Source organism: Syngnathoides biaculeatus, chromosome 7, assembly GCF_019802595.1.
Source record: "Syngnathoides biaculeatus isolate LvHL_M chromosome 7, ASM1980259v1, whole genome shotgun sequence".
In the NCBI taxonomy this organism is placed as follows: domain Eukaryota; kingdom Metazoa; phylum Chordata; class Actinopteri; order Syngnathiformes; family Syngnathidae; genus Syngnathoides; species Syngnathoides biaculeatus.
Genome location: NC_084646.1, coordinates 11089396 through 11111147, shown reverse-complemented (window position 1 = coordinate 11111147; position 21752 = coordinate 11089396). Strand labels below are relative to the sequence as shown.

General features: G+C 51.5%; 3 protein-coding genes across 16 annotated transcripts in view; 1 reads left to right on the top strand and 2 right to left on the bottom strand.

Moving 5' to 3' along the window:
• Positions 1 to 1078: 1078 nt before the first annotated feature.
• Positions 1079 to 7957, bottom strand: LOC133503252 (transcription initiation factor TFIID subunit 4-like). Of its 9 annotated transcripts, XM_061824679.1 has the most exons (14): positions 7663 to 7954; positions 7114 to 7470; positions 6082 to 6353; positions 5643 to 5753; positions 5022 to 5144; positions 4596 to 4685; positions 4189 to 4320; positions 4020 to 4128; positions 3027 to 3114; positions 2572 to 2863; positions 2390 to 2515; positions 2243 to 2299; positions 2059 to 2170; positions 1081 to 1961 (listed from the first exon to the last, which is right to left on the bottom strand). In XM_061824679.1, the coding sequence occupies exons 2-14, from the start codon at positions 7463 to 7465 to the stop codon at positions 1705 to 1707; spliced, it is 2121 nt and encodes a 706-aa protein (XP_061680663.1). In that variant the 5' UTR covers positions 7466 to 7470; positions 7663 to 7954; the 3' UTR covers positions 1081 to 1704. The 9 variants fall into 9 exon arrangements, with proteins under 9 accessions (XP_061680664.1, XP_061680658.1, XP_061680661.1 ...); XM_061824680.1 differs by having other exon boundaries at positions 1079 to 1961; positions 2051 to 2170; positions 2243 to 2515; positions 7663 to 7956; XM_061824675.1 differs by having other exon boundaries at positions 1080 to 1961; positions 2243 to 2515; positions 7663 to 7956.
• A 289-nt stretch (positions 7958 to 8246) lies between these two features.
• Positions 8247 to 12084, bottom strand: ddx10 (DEAD (Asp-Glu-Ala-Asp) box polypeptide 10). The gene is made up of 2 exons (XM_061824671.1): positions 10775 to 12084; positions 8247 to 9456 (listed from the first exon to the last, which is right to left on the bottom strand). The coding sequence occupies exons 1-2, from the start codon at positions 12074 to 12076 to the stop codon at positions 8380 to 8382; spliced, it is 2379 nt and encodes a 792-aa protein (XP_061680655.1). The 5' UTR covers positions 12077 to 12084; the 3' UTR covers positions 8247 to 8379.
• Positions 12085 to 12158: 74 nt separating this feature from the next.
• Positions 12159 to 21752, top strand: part of szt2 (SZT2 subunit of KICSTOR complex) — a 44605-nt gene continuing 35011 nt past the window's right edge. For all 6 annotated transcript variants that reach the window (XR_009795693.1, XM_061824657.1, XM_061824654.1 and 3 more), the window contains exons 1-15: positions 12159 to 12230; positions 12771 to 12889; positions 13029 to 13195; positions 14817 to 14942; positions 15016 to 15186; positions 16222 to 16392; positions 16468 to 16590; positions 17310 to 17466; positions 17542 to 17648; positions 17881 to 18091; positions 18987 to 19157; positions 20095 to 20326; positions 20399 to 20528; positions 21349 to 21494; positions 21587 to 21739. Coding sequence is in view for 5 of the 6 variants with exons in the window: in XM_061824657.1 (XP_061680641.1) it covers positions 12859 to 12889; positions 13029 to 13195; positions 14817 to 14942; positions 15016 to 15186; positions 16222 to 16392; positions 16468 to 16590; positions 17310 to 17466; positions 17542 to 17648; positions 17881 to 18091; positions 18987 to 19157; positions 20095 to 20326; positions 20399 to 20528; positions 21349 to 21494; positions 21587 to 21739 (2096 nt within the window). In the remaining variant the exon portion in view is untranslated. The remainder of the gene's footprint in view (positions 12231 to 12770; positions 12890 to 13028; positions 13196 to 14816; positions 14943 to 15015; positions 15187 to 16221; positions 16393 to 16467; positions 16591 to 17309; positions 17467 to 17541; positions 17649 to 17880; positions 18092 to 18986; positions 19158 to 20094; positions 20327 to 20398; positions 20529 to 21348; positions 21495 to 21586; positions 21740 to 21752) is intronic.

The window sequence follows — 21752 nt, the reverse complement described above, 5'->3', positions numbered from 1 at the left end:
AAGGAAATAATGTGAAGGGGTTTAAGCAGTTCCTCAGCCCCTCCAAAAAGTAAATTCCCATTCGTGTAAAAACATGCACATCCTGTATTTGGTCAAAGAAAAAAAAAGAGAATAAACATAAAGCCGCTTAAATGTGCATCATTGACCTTTTTGCTGGCGCTGCGACGACGGCTCGAGAGGGAAAGTGGAAGCGTGATGCCAAAGTCAGCACCCGTGATTTGACCGCGGAGCTTCTGCCTTTCTCCTCTGAACTTTGGAACGCTTGTGGCCTTTTATCACATTTGTAATCCTTAAAATACTGGAAACAGTCGACTTAGCCATCCGACGCTTGCTAGCAAGAGCCGTAACAAAAGCCCACTTAGCGATACGTCGATGACCTTTGAGCGGCCATGGCGACGTCCTCAGGATCCGCTAATTGTGCTTTTTTGGCGTGGTCGATTCTCAAATCTGGCATAAAATTCAGCGAATCATTTAAGCAGCAGACAAATTTGTTGGTCTCTTCGTGCCTACAGCAAGAACTAAATGACAAGCATAACTTTTGACGCTTTTACGATACTTTGTCCTACCACATTTGTCACATGTTGCAGCGGAGTAAAATCGGTAACGTCATTTTCCTTTTCTGTAATGCGCAAATAAATAAATGGTGGCATTTCTGCAGATTTTAACAAAAACGGGTCAGTTTGGCGCTTCTTGGTGGTGAAACCAACAAGAATTAACGCAGAACTTGTGCGTTGCTTCCTCCTCCTTGTGTGGGTGCAGATGGCGGAGCGCTTAGAACAGGATTCCGGGTCAAGGGCTCAGGCGGCAGCGGCGGCGCCGACGCCTCCTCGCGCTTCAGCCGACAGTCGTTGGGCCGGGTCGGCCGGGACCTCGGCACCCCCGTCAAACCGGAAGAGCTGCAAGAGTCCAGTCAGCGTTCAGTCACCTGACACGGACGGCTTTCTTTTGATACTCTTGTTACTGGAAATACCGGACAGAAGAAGATATCATGTGACAAAGTTCAGGAAGTTTTTTTCCCCCCACCCAACAAGCACAAAAAGACTCGTGGAAGTTTTTTTTTTTTTTTTTTTAATTAAACAGGTTCCTCTTTGGAAAAGGTCAAGAAGACTTCAACGCAAATTTGAACACAACAATAATATTTTAACCAACAAAATGCGAAAGCTCAATCTGATATGATAGCGGTGCCTTGAGACTTGCCAGCTTTGAGATATGAGCAGGAGGATTTTTTTTTTCGCCTTGACTTGTCAGCAAAACTTTTCCAAAGGGACGTACACGGAAGGAGCAAGGTCAACTCAAGTCACAACAAGCAAAAATTCCTCCCAAAACCTAAACGTGAAACAAAGACTTGCCTTAGGAACTAAGCCGCTAGCTTAATGCTAACAAAAAGTGATGGACTAACAAAAGTAGAGTCGATGCAGAAGCATGTAGACAAACAAAACTAGAAGCTTGCTCCAATTTTTCATGCTGTGGGAAAAAAAGATGAATACAGTGACATCACACAGGTGGACTTTTTTTCATGGCAACGATGAGCGTCAGTAATTCACGGCAGCTGCACGTTGTCTCTACAAACGTTATACTGCCACCAAGTGGCCACGCGTGGAGCAGCGCCACGAAGGGATAACGGCATTCAACTGTGATGCCCAACTTGCTCACACCTCTTCCATTAGTGCTTGTTTTTATAAAGTACAACATCAAATTGAGTCATTACATTTGCCTCTTTGTTTTTGGGGGTCTATAATGCAGTCGACGAACGGAGCGGCCTTTGCGTTCCCGTTCATGAGAAAAGCCGATTGGAGGGTTTTGGGGGGGGGACAGCCGAAAGTTGCACGTGCGGGCTGGTCCGGTCACAGCGTGGCCTTGTAGAAGGTGAGCGAGCGGCGCAGGAAGTGGTTGTGCTCCATGCACAGCAGCAAATCTCGCAGCGTGACGCGACTCACGCGCTGCCTGGGGGGCGGTGGGACCTGACGCACGCACACACACACACACACACACACACACATTGCATTTGCACACGGACACTTCACACACATTCACGAACGCACGCACGCACAAACGCACGCACGTGGCCTCCCGTGTGGTTGGGCGCCTTCTTCTTCCTCGGGCCGATGGCCGCCAGAGCGGTGAGGTTGGCTTCTCTCTGCTGCAGCTGCGCTTCTTCCATTTGCTGTAACTGGACGACGACGACAAAAACGTGGCCGACGAGCGAGCGTCCCCGAGCACGAACAAGCGAGTGCAAAGTCACCTCTTTGGCTCTCTGCCTCAGTTGCTGCTGCAGCGGATCGTCCGGGTGGGAGCGACTCTGCCGGCGCAGCGGGGTCAGAAGCGAGAGTGAGAGGAGGACGGCGGTTCGAGACGGGAACGAGCGCCGGACTTCACGCATCCGACTGACCCTGGCCAAGCGCATCAGCCTGTCCTTCTCCTCTTCGTCCTTCCTCTTCTTCTTCAAGGCGTCCACCTCTTCCAGGAAACGCAGCTGCGAGCGCACGTCGCTCACCCCGTCGTGCCGGAGGTCGTCCTGCGGACGGCGGGAGCTCAGACGAGACGCGGACCGGGAAGTCCGGCCGCGAGTACCTCGGGCGCCGCCTTGCGGTGGTCCGCCGTCACGGTCAGCTTCTCCAGGAGGCCGCGGAGACACTCCTGAGTGGCGTGAGAAACCAGCGCCACCACCTCGGGCCCCACTTCCGTCACCCCCAGCGGGCGCCCCGCGCGCAGGATGCGGCCCAGCGCGGGGCCGGCCGACAGGAAGAGCTGATCCTGGCACGACCGCACCACCGAGCCCACGGCGCCGGTCAGGATCTGAGCGTTCTCCTCGCGCAGGTTGACGCCCGCCATGGACGCCACGTCGTTGATGTCGTCGTCTTCTCTACGAGACGGGAAAAAGCCAAATTGCCTCAAGGTCATTTTTGACTTCTTGTCGAAATGCCAGTAAAAGTAAAAAAAAAAAAAAAAAAAGAAGAAGAAGAAGCGAAATGTTCAAGGGTTAGGCAGTCAAATATTTGAGGTGAAAGCAGCTGGAATCTTCTTACTTGTACGACGAGGCTGAAGAGTTCCCGAGAGCAAGTCTGGTGGCGCATGGAGGATCTCGAGCTAAAGGTGGCCTCACGGAGAGCCCCCCTGAAGCAAAAAAAAAAAAAAAAAATAAGATTGATGACAGGTCCCGCCATCATTTCTGCAACAACAAAAATGAACATTTGACGTGTACACATCACTGAGACAGTGACAGAAGTGAGTCTCAGTCTCACTCATCCACTTCATTGTAACCCGCAAAGTTCGAAGCCAGCCCCCCCGCAAAAAAGGGACTTTTTGTTTGTTGGTCCAGATCCTTTGCCCTTTCATCCAACATTGATTCGGTTTTCAAACAAATCACCTCTCGAAAATTAATTTTTTAGGCTTGGTACGGATTATTCCTTTGTCCATTAATTGTAATGAGAAACATTGATTCGGTTTTTGAACAGATCACTCCTGGAAAAAACTAGTTTTTTAGGCTCTGAACTGATTATTTCTTTTTCCATTCATTGTAATGGGAAACATTGCTTCGGATTTCGAACAAATCACTACTTGAAAAAAATGTTTTTTTTTTTTTTTAGGCTTGGAACGGATTATTTCTTTTTCCATTCATTGTAATGGGAAACATTGCTTCGGTTTTCTAACAAATCACCTCTCGAAAAACTTTGGAAAGGATTATTCCTTTTTGTAATTTTTGCAGGTGCCGCTAGGATAACACCGATCGGAAGGTGGCACTTCCGGGGGTGATGAGGCCCATTCAGGGGACCAATGAAAGGGGGTGGTGCTGGAGGGGGGGGGGGGGGCAGACGACGACACACATGACCCGCCAAGTCAGGAAGAAAAGAAGTCCACCACCACCACCACCAAAGATCACAACCAACCACAAAAATGATTCAATTGAATCAATTTTGTGCAACTGGAAGGTCAACCCTGCTGAAGAGGAAAATTTCACACAGGACAGCAGCAAAGCAGCAACTTCAGAAGTTCAGCGTGGTAGTCGCTCGAGGGCCGACCTGCGAAGGGTTTCCCCAACTGGACCGGGGCGACTCCGGGGGAAGACGTGGTTCCGAAGCTCTTGGAGGCCAAAGTTCTGGACTGGGGCAACGCGCTCGCTCCGCTTGACTATAAAAGAGATCATTAACAGGATTTGACGTGACTTTTGGACCGCTCACGAGAGACCACCTGATGGAGGGTTTTTGGACTTGAAGCCGGGTCCCCATTGGGGTTCTTCACTGCGACGGAGGAGGAGCAGCAGGCCTGCTGGATGAAGGCCTGCGGGTCTGCGGTGAGCCGACGCACTGCTGGGAGACTTTTCTGAAGGGAGACGGGTCAGTACCGAGTAAGCTGCAATAGTAGTCGTCATTCTTCGCAGAGGATAAAGAATATACGCCTTTGAGGATTGTTAAATGGATCTGGCCACGTCTTCCACTTTCCAATACTTGAAGGAGTACAACTCCATGATGTCACTACTATATATGTAATACGTACAACTTGGATCCCTGTTGAGCAATTTAAAAGGCGTTTCAAAGAATTGCACCAGCAATCAACTGAATCACCGCCCTGGCGTCGTGGTACGAGCCCCCCCCCACCTTGAGGAAGGGCACCAAGCAGGGCTGCGGTGTGGACTTGAGCTCCCGATAGAGCGCCTCCGTGAACTCGTCCGCTTCCATCTTGCCTTCCTGCAACCACAACGTGGACGTCGCAAGCTACAAGTGATTCAAATGGACTCGGGAATCCCCTCGGGGGCGGGGGCGGAATCCAGAAATACAATTTTTGCCACTCAAATCAAAATGCGTCAAAAAAACAAAAGCTCAACAATGAGAACAACATGGCCGCTGAAACGGAGCCGTCGCCAAAAGGTGTTCCATGGGGTTGAGGTCGGGATTGTGCAAACTTTAATTTGTGTTTTGGAACAGCAGGAGGTTGGGGGGGGGGGGGGGTCCAAAACGTCCCCAGATATTAACGCCCGAGCCCCGGTGCGAGGGATTCCGACTGGGCGAGAGAACGAGACCCACCAGCAGGTTCCTGACCAGGTCGCGCACGTTGGTGGCCATGTTGGCAGACTTTGAGTCGCTGGACGCCAGCTTCATCAGCGTCACCAGGAAGTTCTTGCACTTCTTGACGCTCTCCAGCGTTTCCTGGCGAGGACAAAAGACAACTCGGTGGACGTTCGTCCTCGCCGTCCCCGGTCGAACGTTTCCACTGGGGACGTCGAGTACTGGCCAGTCCCCGCTTGGTTCTGTCATTTTTTTAAGTGTTGAAAATGGCTAATATTTTCATACGTCCGGATCGTGAATTTAGGGAAAATGGTCCAGACGGGAATGAGCCAGACGATGAAAAGCAGGGGCCCCGGGACGGAACCTTGGGGCACGCCTTAAAGTGACTGGGTTTGGGTTGGAAGGAAAAACATTTCCGCCGAATGAACCGAGTGCGGCCTTCCAAGTGTGTCCAAAGCAGGAGAACTGAAGTCGGCGTCAGGATTTGGTGCCTTCGCACAACGCTCGGAATCTAATCTGACCTCGCTGGACTCAAAGGAAAAATATTTTTAAAAGATGAAAAATCGCAGTAACATGGAAATTTCAATTTCGGGAATTCAGCAGCGGCGTAAAGCGACGCGACGACGACGGTGAACTCGCCTGACTCAACGCGGGTGGGGGCTCTTTCTTGGTCACCACGGCGACCGGCCGGAAAGGGGCCCCGCGCTCGGCTGTCGTCATGCGGGTCGGAACCGCGGCCGGGCCGATCACCTGTCAAATAATGAATATATTTTTGTGTGTGTAACTTTGCATATTTTTATCATCTGGTATTTCTATTTCTTATTTGCAACATTTATTTTGTTTTGCATTTGTTGACTTAATTTTGGCGGCACGGTTGCTGACTTTCATCCGCCACGTGTGTATTTTTGTCTTTTTTGTTTGATATTCTTGTGTAATATTCCCAAAACAAAACGAAAAAAAAACTTTAGATTTTCTTTTGGTGTGTAATATTTACTGAAAGCATTTTGGCATATGTACCTCCTGGCGATCATTTTTTGCTCACAGTGTTTGAAGTCTACGCGGGACCGCCGCACCGCACCTTGACCACGGCCGGGTTCTGGAGCGCCGCCGGCCGGAACGTCGCAGAAGTCGGCATCCTGAGCATCGTCACCTTCTCGCCGCTTTGACCCGCGGCGGCCTGCCGTCCGACGGACGACGAACGTGGGCTCGGGCCCGGCGGCGCACGTACCTGCGGGGACGGAATCGCGCCCGCCGGGCCGCCGCCGGATCTCGCGCCCTGCTGGACCTGCGCCAGAGCCTGCCGGGACATCAGCATCAGCTGACCGCCGTCGCTGCGGATCAGCACCATACCTGCCAGTGGAGCGCGCGTACGTCAACAGTGGCGCAACGCCCTGCCTCGACATACAAGTTCTATCCGGACGGTGAGCACGCTCGTGACCCAAAACACAATCTTAGAGAACGCTAACTGAAATTCATCCGTTGCAACACACACAAAAAATATGTTTCATCATGTGAAAAGTTCCTTTCTAGATTGCATTTTATAAAATCACAACAAAGAGAAAATTAAAGAATTAATAGGGTTTTTTTCCTTCTTTCTTGAATTCAATGGACATCGAGCAGCTCCTGCTAAGGATTTTGGTTAAGTGATACCAAATTTGAAAACTGCGAATATTATATACATGTTCCACACTAAATTAAAACCAAAAAGTTGGTTGCCCAAAAAAAAAAAAAAAAAAATTGTCATAACTTACTTAGCCCATGATTTTATTGTGTTTCAATTCAGCCCCCAAAGTCAGTTGGACTTAGCAAGGTGACATTTGACGGAAACGCACGAAAAACTCGATTTTGGTTTTCAGGAGACATTTTAGGACTTGCCCCCAGCCTCATGGGGGTGGGGGTGCCGCAAACCTGGTGGTTCGTGAAGATTTTGAAAATGGTGGCCCAGAAAGAGGACTTCCGCCTACCAACTTGGTAGGGACCAGAAGATTTTGCCCAAGAGACCCCCCACGCCCGATTTTGGCATTTTAGGGTCACTTCCAAAGCTGAACCTGTCCTCGAAATTTCGAGCCACGATTGTCAACATTTGAAAACCCCAAATGAAATCCAGTACCTGGTGGGATGTGGATGTTGGCGGGCAACTGCGGGGCCACGGGCAAAGGTGGCCCGGCCGACCTGGGCACCGTGATCACCACCGTCCTCCTCTGGGCCGAGGTCGGGGTGACGGCGGCGGCGGCGGCGGTCTGGCTCAGAACCGGCTTGGGTCCGCCGGGGTCGGCCACCTTGGCCGTGACCACCACGATGGCGGGGGGCGACGTCTGGAGCGAGGAGGCTTGGTGGACTTGGGCCTTGGGGACACGCGCGAAGGGCGCCGGACCGGGCGCGGCCGGGACTTGGAAGCTCTTCACCGGACCGCCGGGCTCTCCGTCTCGCGGCGTCCCCGCAGGGTCTTCGTTCGTCGCCATAACTGCTTCGAAGCGGGAAAACAAACGCGTCATTTGCGCGCTAACATTGTAAAAAAAAAAAAAAAAAAAAAAAAAACCAACAACAACTTTCCAACAATTTTGTTTCCACGGTGTATTTCCGCGTCGTCTCGGTCGCTTTCAAGAGAAAAATGCAAGTTTACGCGCTTGTATGAAGGAAGGACATCAAAGAAACTTACCCAAAAGTCGCGAATGGCGCAAACCTTCTGGAACAGTCGAAGGCGAAACGACCGACCGTTGAGCTCCTTTCAAGCGACTCGCGGCTGCTCGCAGGTGAACTCGCGTGAAAATCCAAATGTTGGAAAGGTCCAAATGCGGAGGCTCATTTCAAACTTTCGAAGGTTTGCTAACACTTGCACTTTTTTGTGTGTGTGTGTGTGAGACTTTGTCGAGCCACGTCACGAAAAGGGCTCCACTTTCACTTGTTGCGCGCAGAGGACAAGATGCCCCGCGTGGTTGTGCGATATGAGGTTTTGTTTTGTTTTTTTTTGGCTAAAATATGCTAATGAGCTCTTCAGGTGACCGCTGATGCGTTCAAGGCGCACAGGAAGAACACGGGACGTCTTCAATTGACGTTCTTTTCGTTTAGGCTCTGCGTGGAAGTGACTCGACGCCACCTTTGAAGGCAAAATGCATTCGCGATTGGGTTTCGCGTAGCAAAGTTCGGCCGCATTGTTCCCACTTGGTTCCAAATTATCTGGTATGTGGCAACTGGTGTTGCCAAGCAAATACATGAAAGAAAAAGCGCACAATACAAATGATCTCATAATCCAATAACTTTATATCCAAGTCAGAATAACGTGATCCGTGTATAAAAGGAGGAGATCATTAAAGTCGGACGAGGCTTCCGGCACGACTCCCGTGATGACGGTTAAAGAAGACGGATGCCGACGGTTTCACGCGCGTCCCGACAGCAGCTGCAGGACCAGTTCCTCGTCCTCGGCCAGCGACAGTCCGGCGTCCGGCGCCGCGTCTTCCTGCTCCTGCCGCTTGGCCTTCTTCCTCCAGCTCCTCTTCGCCGGTGGCTCCTCCTCCTCTTCCTCAGTGCCGCTGCAGCTCCGTTTAGCGGGCCGACGTTCGTACCGCTCGTCCTCGTCCTCCCGGGGCCGTCCGTCGGGGTCCGGCAGGGTGTCGGGGTCGAATTCATCCTCGCCGTTGCTGGCCAGGTACGCCACCGCCTCGTCGTCCGACTTCTCTGCGTGCTGCTTGCCGGCCTCCCTCCTGGCGGCTTTGGCCTTCAGCCTCTTCTCGCGATGTTTGGCCTTGACCTTGCGACTGTACTCGCGCTTGTCGAAGTCGCGGTCCTCCCTCTTCAGCCGCTCCTTGGCCTTTTCCACGTCGATCCCCGACACCTCGTCTTCCGGTTCCTCCGCGGCCGAGCGCTGCAGGGGGGGCCACACCTGCACGGCTTGTCCTTCTTCGGTGAAGGACACTTTGGTGTTGACTTTGAAGTTCCTCTTGAGGATCTTCTTGGCCTCTTTAAACCTGCTCACCTTTTTGCTTTTCTTCTTGTCCGATTCGTCCATCTGCTCGGGGTGTCCCTCCTCCTCCGCGCTGAACACATCCTTTCGCTTGAGCGTCAGGAAGTCTAACGCTCCCGCGTCGTCATCGTCCCCCCCGAGGAGGACTTGGGCCCGACCCTCGTCGTCCGCGTCCTCCTCAGACTCTTCCCGGCGAGGCTCAGCTCCTCTCAGCCGGGATTTGAAGGCGCTCAGTTCCTCCTCCTCCTCCTCAGACATCTGCGCCTGAGCTTTATTGAGGAAGCGCACCCGCGGCGGCGCCGCCAGGCCCAAGGACAGCGCGTACTCGTGCAGCCGCAGCTTGAAGACGTCAAACACGTCCTTGTTCCTCATCAGGTAGACGGAGCGCAGGTAGGAGACGAAGCAACGCTGGGCGCGCTCCTTCTGCTCCTGCTCCTGAGCCAGGAAGGCCTCCAGCTTCAGCTGAACATTTTGGAGCTTCTCTGGGTTCACCTGGAATCAGGCAACAAATGGGAAGGTCCATTTGGACCAAGTGCGTCAAAGGTGAGGCTCGCGGGCCGGATCGGGGCCCCGGGCCACTCTAATCCGGCCCGCCAGATGATTTTGCAAAGCACAAAATGATGGCATGGAGCTGCAATTTTTCACGACAAAGAAACTGCTGTTCTGAGTGCGTAGGTCGAACGCGCGTCCCGATGAGCTGCCATCTACGCTATCTATTACCGTTGCTACCTTTTATGTGCGCTTTGGCTACGTCGTTGCCCGAATACCGTATGTCTCGATCAAGAAAGAGAAAAAAGTAGACGCAGAGCATTGCAAGAAAAAAAAAATGGTTGTCCTATTTATTCACACAAGTGAAGGGGAAAGCTCTATTTTTGATGTGGGGACAGCATGTTGCAGTCCCGAAAGAGTAGAACCTTCGCCGCCACTATTCGAGTCTTCGCCGGTGTGACGGTCTGAGCGCTCCCTGTGCTGAGGAGTCTCCTTGTGATTTCACGCACGTACATTTTGTCAACTTGCGGCCAGTCTGAAACATCCCCATCCGTGCTTGGACGCGTGCCAGTCGACAACTCGTCGCCGAGTGTTCGTGTTCGCGACGGAGGTCTCCGAACGCGGCGAACGTACATATGCGCCTGCATATCCTTTTAATCCACTTTGGTTTTAAGGTCAGGTTAGAACGTATGTTAGCTCCCTCTACGTAGAAGAAGGCGAACTATGAGATGGCGTCTGTTAGTAAAGCATGCGCATTCATCAACAAGGAGACTTTTCAGCGCGGGGGAACGCTCAGACTGTCGCACCGGTCTGAAGAATCAGCAGTCTGTGTTTACTGTGAAGGGTTGGCCACCGCAGTGGCTTCAGCACCATTTGACGAGGGGGCAATTTGTAACAAACGCAGCGGAGATTGACCGTCACCGAAGAGTTCGCGGAGATGGTGCCGGTGAACGCTACGACGACAGCAGCCGATATTTTCAGCGCGCCCGACGTGGCGCCCCGACAAAAAAGCGGGAGAAAGTGCAAGCTGCACACGGAGGACCGCGAACCACCATCCGTTCGACCGCATCTACGGCCTGCCGGAGGGCACTCGGTCGAGCCGGGGTGGCGCGCTCAGAGCCGAATTCTTTATTCCGCAGAGTGGAGCGAGAAAGTGCAAGCTGCACGCGGAGGACCGCGAACCACCATCCGTTCGACCGCATCTACGGCCTGCCGGAGGGCACTCGGTCGAGCCGGGGTGGCGCGCTCAGAGCCGAATTCTTTATTCCGCATTCTCCACGTTGGCGCCTCAAGCGAGCGGCAGAAGGCCGGGAGGACCCACCTGGATCTTGTTGACGGGCACCTTCTTGTCGCGCAGCTGCGCGATCATGGCCTCCTCCTCGGACGGCAGGAGCAGCAGCAGGGCCTCGCCGCCCTCCTTGTAGCGCGCCGTGCGGCCCACCCGGTGGATGTAGGTGTCGGCGTCCTCGGGGCAGTCGTACTGCAGGACCCAGTTGACGGCGGGGAAGTCCAGGCCCCTGGCGGCCACGTCGGTGGCGAAGAGCACGGCGCTCCGCTTGCGCAGGAAGTCGTCGTAGACCTCCACCCGCTTCATCTGCCGCTGCTTGCCGTGCAGCGCCAGCACGGGGACGCCCGGCCGCAGGCGGCAGAAGACGCGGAACAGGTACTGCACCTCCTTGCAGCAGGCGAAGAAGACCACGATCTTCTTCTTCAGGTGGCTCCGGATGAAGGAGAAGAGCACGTTGACCTTGGCGTGGAGCTCGCACACCACGTAGCTCTGCTCCAGCGTGGCCGGCGTGCTGAACTTGGCCTTGTCGTGCGCCCACACGTACTCGGGCTCCTTGAGGCTGAGGCGGGCCAGGTCCTTGACCGACTTGGTCTGCGTGGCGGAGAACAGCAGCGTCTGGCGGTTCTCGGGGAGGTTCTCCACGATGGCGTCCAGCGCCGGGGCGAAGCCCATGTCCAGGATGCGGTCGGCTTCGTCCAGGACCAGCACGCGCAGGTCGGTGGCGTGGAAGGCGGCCGTCTCGTCCATGTGCTGCAGCAGGCGGCCCGGGGTGCAGATGACGATGTTGGTGCGGTGGATCTTCTGCGACTCGCCCTTCAGCTCCTTGCCGCCGATGATGAGCCCCGCCGAGAAGTCGTGGTTCTTGCCCACCTTGCGGAGCACCTCGAAGGTCTGGTAGGCGAGCTCCCTGGTCGGGGAGATGATGAGGGCGCCCAGGCCGTCCACGGAGCTCCACTGCTGGCGGTACAGACACTCCAGCACCGGGATGAGGAAGGCCAAAGTCTTGCCCGAGCCGGTCTTGGCGGCGCCCAGCACGTCCTTCCCCTGCAGGGCGAAGCCGATCGCCTGCCTCTGGATCTCCGTGGGCTGCCTGTACTGACACTCCTGCAGGCCTAACAAGGTTTTCTTGGAAATGGGGAAGTCGGAGAACTTGACGACTTCCTTGCTGTTGATGTCGGCGTACTTGCTCACCAGCCGGCTGATGTTCTCTCGCTCCAGCTGCCATTCGGGTTTCTTCCTCGTATGGCGGCGTTCACGCTTGACGCGAGCTTTCTTCAGGTTGTATTTCTTTTTCCATTTTTCGAAGTCCTTGATGGGATCCGACTTGTCTGCCATGCCGACGGTCTTTTACTTCTTTTTTTTTTTTTTATCGCGCTCTCAAAAGAAAAAAGAAAAGACAGCCAAACACGCTCCGGATGACGGATGGTCGATGCGCGTGGAGGAAGCGGCGCGTTGCGATGACGCCGTCGCGGAGCGCCTCGTAGTCAAGGTCTTTAATTTTGTCAAAATTCAGTGTATTGTTTATCTTTAGCGTAGCATTATTGAAATAATTATGCGCCTTTTTAATGTTAAACTTTTATGAAACGTTTTTTTTTTTTTTTTTTTTACATCTTTCATTTTTGGTTGTCGTAGCGAGACGTCTTTCTTCTTCTTCTCTTTTTTAACGGCAGCGAGAATACTTTAGCGCCACTCCATGATCTTTCATCATTACTGCGTCAGTTTAAAATCGGAATTGTTCGTTTTCGAAAAAAAACGAAAGGATTTCATGTGAACAAAAGATCTTTGGTTGCATTTCTCTTTATTTAACTCCTCTTTGACATATTTTACAATTCATACTTACCTGTTGATTGATTCCATTTCATTCTGTAGTTCCAATTTCCTCACAAGCACCCAAATGTCATTTCGGTTGGATTTCGGGACTGTAATGTTAATTCTAGTCCTACACTTTTACGTTTCCTGTTAATCTTGTATATTTATATTGGTTATTACTTTAATATTAAGAATGCTAATGGTTGTTTTGTTGAACTAGTTCAGGGTGTCCCCCGCCTCCTGCCCGATGACAGCTGGGATAAGCTCCAGCACTCCCGCGACCCTTGTGAGGATAAGCGGCTCAGAAAATGGAGGGATGGATGGATGGAACACTTTTCGGTATGAGGCAATCGTTTGATTAGTATTTTGATATGCGTTCATCTGTTTTTTTTTTTGGACAACGACTTCTCGCGACGCCTCTTCAGTTTCCGCTTCACACCGCTCGGTGGCGCCTGTGAGTTTGCTTGCTCTTTTCCAGGCGCCGTGACTAAAGGCGAAGAAAACGCCTCAGTTGACTCGCAGTTCCGCGACGAACAAGACGCCGCTTCGGATGCAAACAAGCCCCAAATCGAGCTCCCGAGGACCGCCGACGAGGCTGCCGGTCCTTATGCGACCCACGGGATGGCCGAGAGACCGGACAATGAGGTGAGCGCCGCCGAAAAACAAAAAGCTGGCAGGCGGAGAAAAGCGGCGCATTGTTGTTTCGTGAATTGCCCTCACCGCTGGCGCTGCTCCCGTTCGGCGTCGTCAAGCGAAATCCAGCAAGTGGACTTGTTGAGGGTCACATCGACGCTTTCAAGATCCGTTTGCGAGCCGACTTTCGCTCGTGAAATCGCGTTTGCTCGGCGACTTGTCGTCTTTGTGCTCGATGTTGCTCTTGTCATTCCTGAGCCTCCGAACGGACAGGCGGCAAGGCTCGGCGACGTCGCGTCATTGCACGGACTGACTCCAAACTTAAAGAGCACAACACTGCTCAAAGTCCTCAGCTCCTCCTCCGCCACTGATGCGCAGTTCCACGACGCCCCTGACGGCCCCCCTGAGCCGCTGCGCAGTCGAACACGAACTCCGGCCTCAACCGGCTCACCTGTTACGCCACTACGCAGTTCGAAGTTGGGATCGAGAGAAAGAAAGGAAATCAGACGAGGGCAACAAAACCAAGCGCAAAATATCTTAAGAATGATGTCATTTGGGTCAGAGGATGAAAGATACAGTGAAGAAAAGAAGTATTTGAACAGCCTGCTATTTTGCGCGGTCTCCCGCTTAGAAATCATGGAGGGGTCTGAAATTTTCATGGCGGGCGCACGTCTACTGTCCCCCCCCCCCCCCAAAAAAAAATCCAGAAATCACAATGTATGATTTATTTGTGTGATACAGCTGCAAATAAGCATTCGAACAGCTGAGAAAACCGATCGTTAATATTTGGTACAGTCGCCTTTGTTTACAATTCCAGAGGTCAAGCGTTTCCTGTAGTTGTTCACCGGGGTTGCACACACTGCAGGAGGGATTTTGGCCCACTCCTCCACGCAGATCTTCTCTAGAGCAGACGGGTTTCTGGGCTGTCGCTGAGAAACACGGGAGTTCCAGCTCCCTCCAAAGATTTTCTATCGGGTTTAGGTCCGGAGACCGGCTAGGCCACGCCAGAACCTTGATATGGTTTCTACGGAGCCGCTCCTCGGTTTTCCCGGCTGTGCGCTTCGGGTCGTTGTCGTGTTGAAAGACCCCGCCACGACTTGTCTTCAATGCTCTGTTCCCCAAAATTTCACAATACACGGCCGCGGTGGTCCTTTCCTTAATACAGTGCAGTGGTCCTGTCCCATGTGCAGGGAACCCCCCCTCCCCCCCCCTCCCCAATGCATGATGCTACCACCCCCATGCTTCACAGTAGGGATGGTGTTCTTGGGGTGGAATCCATCGTTGGTCTTCCTCCAAACACGCTTAATGGAATTATGACCACAAAGTTGCATTTTGGTCTCCAAACGTTCTCCTCTGTATGGTCCAAATGGTCTTTGGCAAACTTAAGACGGGCTTTGACATGTGCTGCTTTCAGCAGGGGGACCTTCTGTGTCAATTATTTCTCCCACAGTGGATAAGCACCTACCATGAACATTTCAGATCCCAGCATGATTTCTCAGTGGCAGAACTTGCCTACATAGCAGGGTGTTCAAATACTTCCAGTGTCGATGCAAATCAGGGACGTGATTTTTGTGGGAAAAGTCTGAAATTTGCCGACGCCGTGGTTCGTTGAGCGCTTGTGTGCGTGGAGCAGGTGGAGGAGGCCGAGCACATCTACCTGCTGATGAAGGAGGAGTACCGCATCTCCCGCAACGTGCGTCTGGCCTGGTTTCTGGGCAAACTCAACCAAGTCATCTGGCCCGCGTCCGAGCGGGAGCTGGTGAGTTTCCCGCGCTCGTCGTCCGCGTTCCGACGATGGGGCGGCCGACCGGAATCGTCCGCTCCGTTTGCAGCTCAACTCCGGCAACGAGTTGGACCTGCTGAGCGTGTTACCCAAAAGGTGGCAGCAGGACGCCAACGCCGCCCAGCCCGCCGTGTTGATGCCGTCCACCCGCGCCACCTTTTTGGCGCGCAGGTATCGCTTCATCATCGAGCTGGACCTCAGCCCCTCCACGGGAATCGTGGTAAGTTCGACTCCGGTCGGCCGCGGCTGCACGCTGTTGCGCCCTCGACGACCACACCCGTCGGCTGCCACGCACGTAACCGCTGCACGATATTTTGTCCGAGCGCGGTCATCGGAACGTGCGTGTGCGCGGTTGTCACGCTGCGATGTCGGTGTCCTGTAATATTCAAGAAGGCTCAAAAGACGAAAAAATTGTACACAGGCTGCTTTTCCTTTTTCGGTTTCTCAGGAAGAAAGAAACTACGGAGCTGCACAACGCTTTTCTTTTTGGACTTTCTTCTGTTTTCTTATATAAGACGAGATAAAAGATTTTGTAAATGTAGCCCGTCCAAAGTTACGGATGACCTTTCACCATACTGGCGTGTGTTTTTGTTAGTATATTTTGGGCAAAAGTCGTATTTTTGTTTTTAAAAAAAAAAAGTTCTTTTCTTGCAACAAGTTTTTCCCCGTATTTTTGAGGTTGTAGGCTGAAAGCTACTAGTGCGTACCGAACGGGTGGCAACAACGAGGAAGTGAAATGCCCGTATTTGGAGTCTGATGGCTCATCAGCAACAAAAAAAGAACCATCACCTCTTTTGTTTTGGGACAGGTGAACTCAGTTCAACACTTTGAGTTGCGAACTCAACTACAGCTACACCTGCCTCGGTACACAGAGAGCGCTAGCGTTAGCGCGGCGCTAGCTTTAAACACTTTCTGTGTACCGTGGCTTATAACCAGGTGCGCTAACGCTAGCGCCGCATCACCGCATACACCGCAGGGTTGAAAGCGTGTGAAAAAAGTCGCGGCGTGTAGGCCGGAATTTACCGTAGTTCTTTTTTTCGTAAGGACAAAGTGAACTTTGAACTCACCACCACTCCCTCAAGTTCTGCACATTCTACCGCCAACTACAGGTCCAACTCCGAACGACAGCACACAGCATGGACTACAATATTTAACCACGACAACTACCGAGACCCCACCCCCCCACCCCTGATTGACTTTTCAATAATTTAGCAACCGTTTCTCTAGCACGCTAAGCCGCGACCCGGTTCCCCAGGACGACAGCACGGGCGAGCTGATTTTCGACGAGGTGTTCCACGCCTTGTCCAGATGTCTGGGGGGTCTCGCGCAACCCTTCAAGGTCCCGGGAACCGAGCAGCTCTTCACGCCGAAGATCTTCGTCACCGTCCTCGTCTACTCGTCCATTTTCGGACTGGCGTCCCATCAGGTCCTCCTTTCTTTTCATCTCCCGTCCCGTCCCGTCGGCGCCTTTCGGCGGGCTCACCTTGTCGGGCCGCCGCAGGTCCTGGTTCAGGGATGTCAGCTGGAGCGGGCGGACCTGGGCCAGTTCCTGCATCACATCTACCAGCAGCTCAAAGCCATGGAGAGCAACATCGCCGACGTGCTGAATCAGCAGCGTGAGAGCGTAAGTCCACGTCCTGGCGACGGGAGGGCGGAGCCGCTCTCGTCTCGGTTTTGCCTCATTAACATTGTAACTTTCTTTTTCTGGAAGAATACAATCCGTCTTGTGTTAATGACCTTTTCTCATCAGACGGGCTTTTTTTTTTTTCTTCTCTCAGATTTCAACTTTTGGTGCGTTTTTTTTTTTTTTTCTTCTTCTTTGTAATCCACACGTTTATGGTTTGTGTTTGGTGTGCAAAGTTTGAGGCAGCTGAATGCTCAACAGTTAGCAATCGCGATTGGCATTAGCATGCTAGCGATGTCATAAAACCGGGACGTCGCTCGGAGTGTTTTGCTCAATTGGTGGAGCAAAAACTGAATTTTAGCTTAACTATAGTTGACAACCTGATGGAAGGGACTTCCATGTTTTCCAAATCAAATAAACAACGCAAATATGAGCTTGAACTGACTCCGTGACATCTTTGTCCTCAGTCAGTTCACTCACACGGTCCCATTTTATCCAAGCGTGCCTTAAAAAAAACACTCTGGTGGTGCAAACGTGGTGCTGGGCCGCCGCCGCTGCTGATTCTTATTTTTGGGATTATCAATTTTGTCGAGCTCATTTTTGAAGTTGTTGATTTAGCAGAGTTATTTATCTTGTCTTCCCCCCCCCCCACACACACACACACACACACCCCCCCCAGCCTTACTACGAATTAACAGTTGAGTGCGTTTGCGCCTTAGAGCTCCTCCGGCGAGTGCGGCGCCCTCGGCAACGGCGCCGACGACCAGCCTCCGAGGAGGCCGAGCGTCTCCATGGTGTCGGCGGACGTGGGCCTGGTCAGCATGGTGCGCCAGGGCATCCTGGCCCTGCAGCTGCTGCCCCCCAACTCCAGCGCCGGTAGGTGGGCCTCCCTCCCTCGGGGTCGTCGCGCGCCCGCCGCCGTGCGCTGATTGTGCCGCGCGCCCGTTCCAGGCATCATCATCATCACGGACGGCGTGATGAGCGTCCCGGATGTCGTGGTGTGCGAAACGCTGCTCAACCAGCTGAGGAGCGCAACCATCGCGTGCTCCTTTGTGCAGGTTATTATTAAGATTATTCTTCTAGGTTATCGCTGACTCTTGCACTCGCTGAGGTGGTCTCGCCGCGCCGCAGCATCTGCAACATTTGCACAATCGACATTTTCGACTGTCCGTTCCTTAAAGGCTCGATTGCGAGCGTCTCGACGTGTGCATTTCCTCTCCGTCGTGAGCGGCTCCGACCAGCGTCGAATTCCTCGTATGCGAGTAAACGTGACGGTGACGGTCCTTTCAGGTGGGGGGTCCGTACTCGTACGACTGCAGCTTCGGCTACATCCCCAACGTGGAGCTGATGAAGTTCATCTCGGTGGCCACGTTCGGGTCGTACCTGGCGAGCTGCCCCGAGGCGGACCCGAGCGACCGGGACATGAACGCCTACCACCAGGCCTTCCTCACGTACTCCTTCCTGAAGACCCCCGAGGCCGTCAACTCGGACATTTTGAGCGGTGAGACGTGGCAATTTCTGCGACTTTTATTTGAATTGGAAGAGTTCAACTTTTTAGGATGAATTTTCTTGCTAATGTGCAATTTTTTTTTTCCTGCTTCCTCCTGGAATGACTTTGCATGATTTTTTTTTTTTTTTTTTTTCTCCGCAATTTTCTTCCATCTTTTTTTGTGACTTCTCATCGTAATTTTTTTTTGTCATATCACACCTTTTTTTTTGTAGGTTTTATTTTTTTCCTTTGTTAAAGTTTATGAATTCCATTTTTTTTTTAGGTAAATTCACAAATTGGATTTTTGTTTTTCATGCAAGATTACAACTCTTTATTATTTTTTTCCTTAAAAATGGGACTTTTTCAATCTGTTGAAATTCTGACTTTCCACATTTTTTTGTAAGATGGTTTTTGTCTCCTAAATTTATGAGGGTTTTACAAATGTTCTTTTATTTCAAGTTGGAGCATAACTTACCTTGTATGATTTATTTACTCAAACAAATATATTTTGTACTGCAATTTTTCTGTTGTAAGGTTACAAATTTTCTCGTCTTATTATTATTATTATTAGTGTTTTTTTTTTTGGTGTGATTATGACATTTCTATTGGAAATATTTTCTGCATGTAAGATTAGAGTTGTCTAACTTGTTCACTCTTTAATTGTGGAGATTTTTTTAGTGATATTTTACGATTTCTTCTTAATAGTGAGACTTTTCCCAACTTTTTTTTCTGGTCATTTTCCAGATTTTCTTTTGTCTGTCTATACTTTCTTCTTGTTCTATACATTTTTAAAAAAAATATACTTTTGTAAATTTTGCTGTCATCTGATTGTGACCTTTTTTGGAATTCTTACAATTCATTTCATTGTTGTTTTTCTTTCTTTTCCGTGTCTTGCGTGGACGGGCAGTGTGCCAGCACAAGCTGTTCAACGAGCACTTGGTGTCGGCCGGCGGCAACCCGGCGCTGGCGATGCGTCGGAAGAAGCACACGGAGAAGGAAGTGCACGCCCACTTGGTCAGCGTGGTGTCCGTCAGGCTCCGGGAGGGCTACACCATCCGAGAGATCGGCCTCACCAAAGGTTGGACCGCCGACGTGCGAGAGAGTTTAAAAAAAAAAAAAAATAAATAAATAAAAAAAAAATATATATATATATATATATATAAAATTTATTTTTTTTACCTCACGAGGTGACATCTTTTTTCTTCTCAAAATAAGATGGATATTTTTTTTTTTTCTTCATAAAACCTTCTTCCTCATAAAATCACAACTTTTTTTAGTTAGCCTTATACATTTTATTTTTTTTAAATTGTAAGAGTGAGGATAAGCGCTATTGAAAATGAATTGATGGACAACATTATGCCTCTAAAAACACGGTGGTGCAACTGGTTAGATCGTTTGCCGGACAGGCCTGCGTGGGTTTCCTCCGGGTTGGCACTGCAGTTTCCTCCCACGTCCCAAAAAATATGCCCGCATTCATTGGAGACCGTCGCTGTGATTGCGAGTGGGACTGTTGTCTGTCTCCATTGGCGACCATTTGAGGGCGTACCCCTCCTCCTGCCCGATGACAGTTGTAATTGGCTTTGGTACTCCTGCGACCCTTGTGAGGATAAGCGGTTCAAAAAATGAATGAATGAATGGATTCATGTCCTTGTAACATTGAGAATTATTATTATTTTTTTTAATTTCTCACATGATGTGTCACCCTCTTGAAAAAAGATCTGATAAGATTTGACTTATTTTTCTCCCCTGCAATTAGAGCACTCTTGTTTTAACATTTTCTATTCAGGGAAAATGTGTCTTTTTTTTTTTTTTTTTGTCCTTGTAAAAGTGTAACTTCACTTTTGACAGATTGTGGCGTTTTTTTTTTTTTTTTCCCTCGCAGTGATTTTCTTCTCAAGATCTTTCCTTTTTCTGAATGTTGTTTTCTCTTGACGGCTTTTGTCTCTGAAGAATACAACTTGTTCCTTTTTTTTTTTTGTTTCTCCCCCTGACGTGTGGTCGTTCGCTCGCGCCAGGCGGCAGCCAGCTGGAGGTGAAGCTGGTGTTGCTGTGGAAGCACAACATGCACATCGAGTACGTGGCGTCGGCCGGCTGGCCGCTGGACCCGGCCAAGCGCGCCACCCGCGTGGAGGTGACCATGGAGGGCAGCTACGACATCCTGCACGACATCAGCTGCACGCAGAGGAAGCCCATCACCAGCCCCTACCGCACCTCCGTCATCCGCCGCTTCTGGAACACCCTGCAGAGGTAGCGCGCCCAGGCCCGACTCGCGACGGCGCCGTTGTGCCGTTCGCCGACTGACAGCCGGCGCGCTTTCAGCATCAACCAAACGGATCAGATGCTGGTGCACCTGCAGTCCTTCAACTCGGTTCCGGAGAACTACACCATCCCCGAGAGCACCAAGAACGGAGTGCCGCTCTTCTACATCCCGCCTGGATCCACCACGCCGGTAAAGCCGACGACTCTCGCTGCGCTCCTCTTAGCATTTTGGCTTAGGGCGTCTTTTCTTTCCTTCCGGAACACGAAAACCAAAGAAAGGGGGGGGGGGGGTGGGGGGGGAATGGCAACATTCTCTCTGTTGGGTTGAGTGCTTTTCTTCAGATTAGCACCTTGCACACCGGCGATCCTAGTGAGGATAAGCGATTCAGAAAATGGATGCGGAGAGATATTTTTCAACTAATCAGCCGATGAATCGTTGAACTTAGTTTTCTTCTGCCAAAAAAATGGCAAGCGGTCAGGCCCGATAATTACAGCGTCAATTGACGGTGGCACCGTGTAGCGCACCTGAATCTCACGGCAAGATTGGAGGTACAAAAAGTGCATTTCACGTGCCCTGCATAACATAACGAGGAAGTTTTTTTAACGAGTGGTGACTGTGAATGTTTGTGTCTCTCCAGCTGAATTCACGCAATGTTTTTACTCATTTGTTCCTGGAACTGGAATTGACTTCAAACCTGCTATAATTTGCTTTGAACGTACACAAAAAAAAAAAAAAAAATGTGGATATACATTTATTTTGAAACCCCCAAAAGTTCTTGGATGAGCAAGAATGCAGCGCTAGTCAGCGTTTTTGGGGTTTGAAATAAAACAACCCCCCCCCCTCCCCCCCCCCCCAAAAAAAAAAAAAACAATTAATTGGAAATGAAATCGAAAACAAATCGGACGGGTTCTGCCGTCAGCCTCGGGCCTGGAACTAAATCGAGACGCCGATCGGGCGCTTCCCACGGCGCGGGCAGGAAGTGACGTCGTGGTGTTCCCGCCTCGTCCAGGTGCTGTCGCTGCAGCACGGCGCCTCCAAAGAGTCGTCGCAGTCGCAGTTCGCCTCCTACTGGAAGCCCGTCCTCTCCATGGACGCCAACTTCTGGCAGAGGTGGCTGCACATGCACCGCATCGCCATCATCCTCGAACACGACATGTGAGGCCCCGCCGTTTTGTGTCTCTGGATTGTGTGTATTTTTTGTGTCGACTTGCGGGTGTGGTTGACGGTTTGGCCGCGTGCGCCCGCAGGCCGGTGCCCAAACACTTGCACACGGCGGGCAACAACGGTCGCTACAGCACCATCCAGTGTCGCATTTCGCACTCCGCGCTCACCTCGCTGCTGCGGGACTGGAGCAGCTTCGTGCTCGTGGAGGGCTACTCCTACGTCAAACTCATTTACAGGTGAGGATGAGGG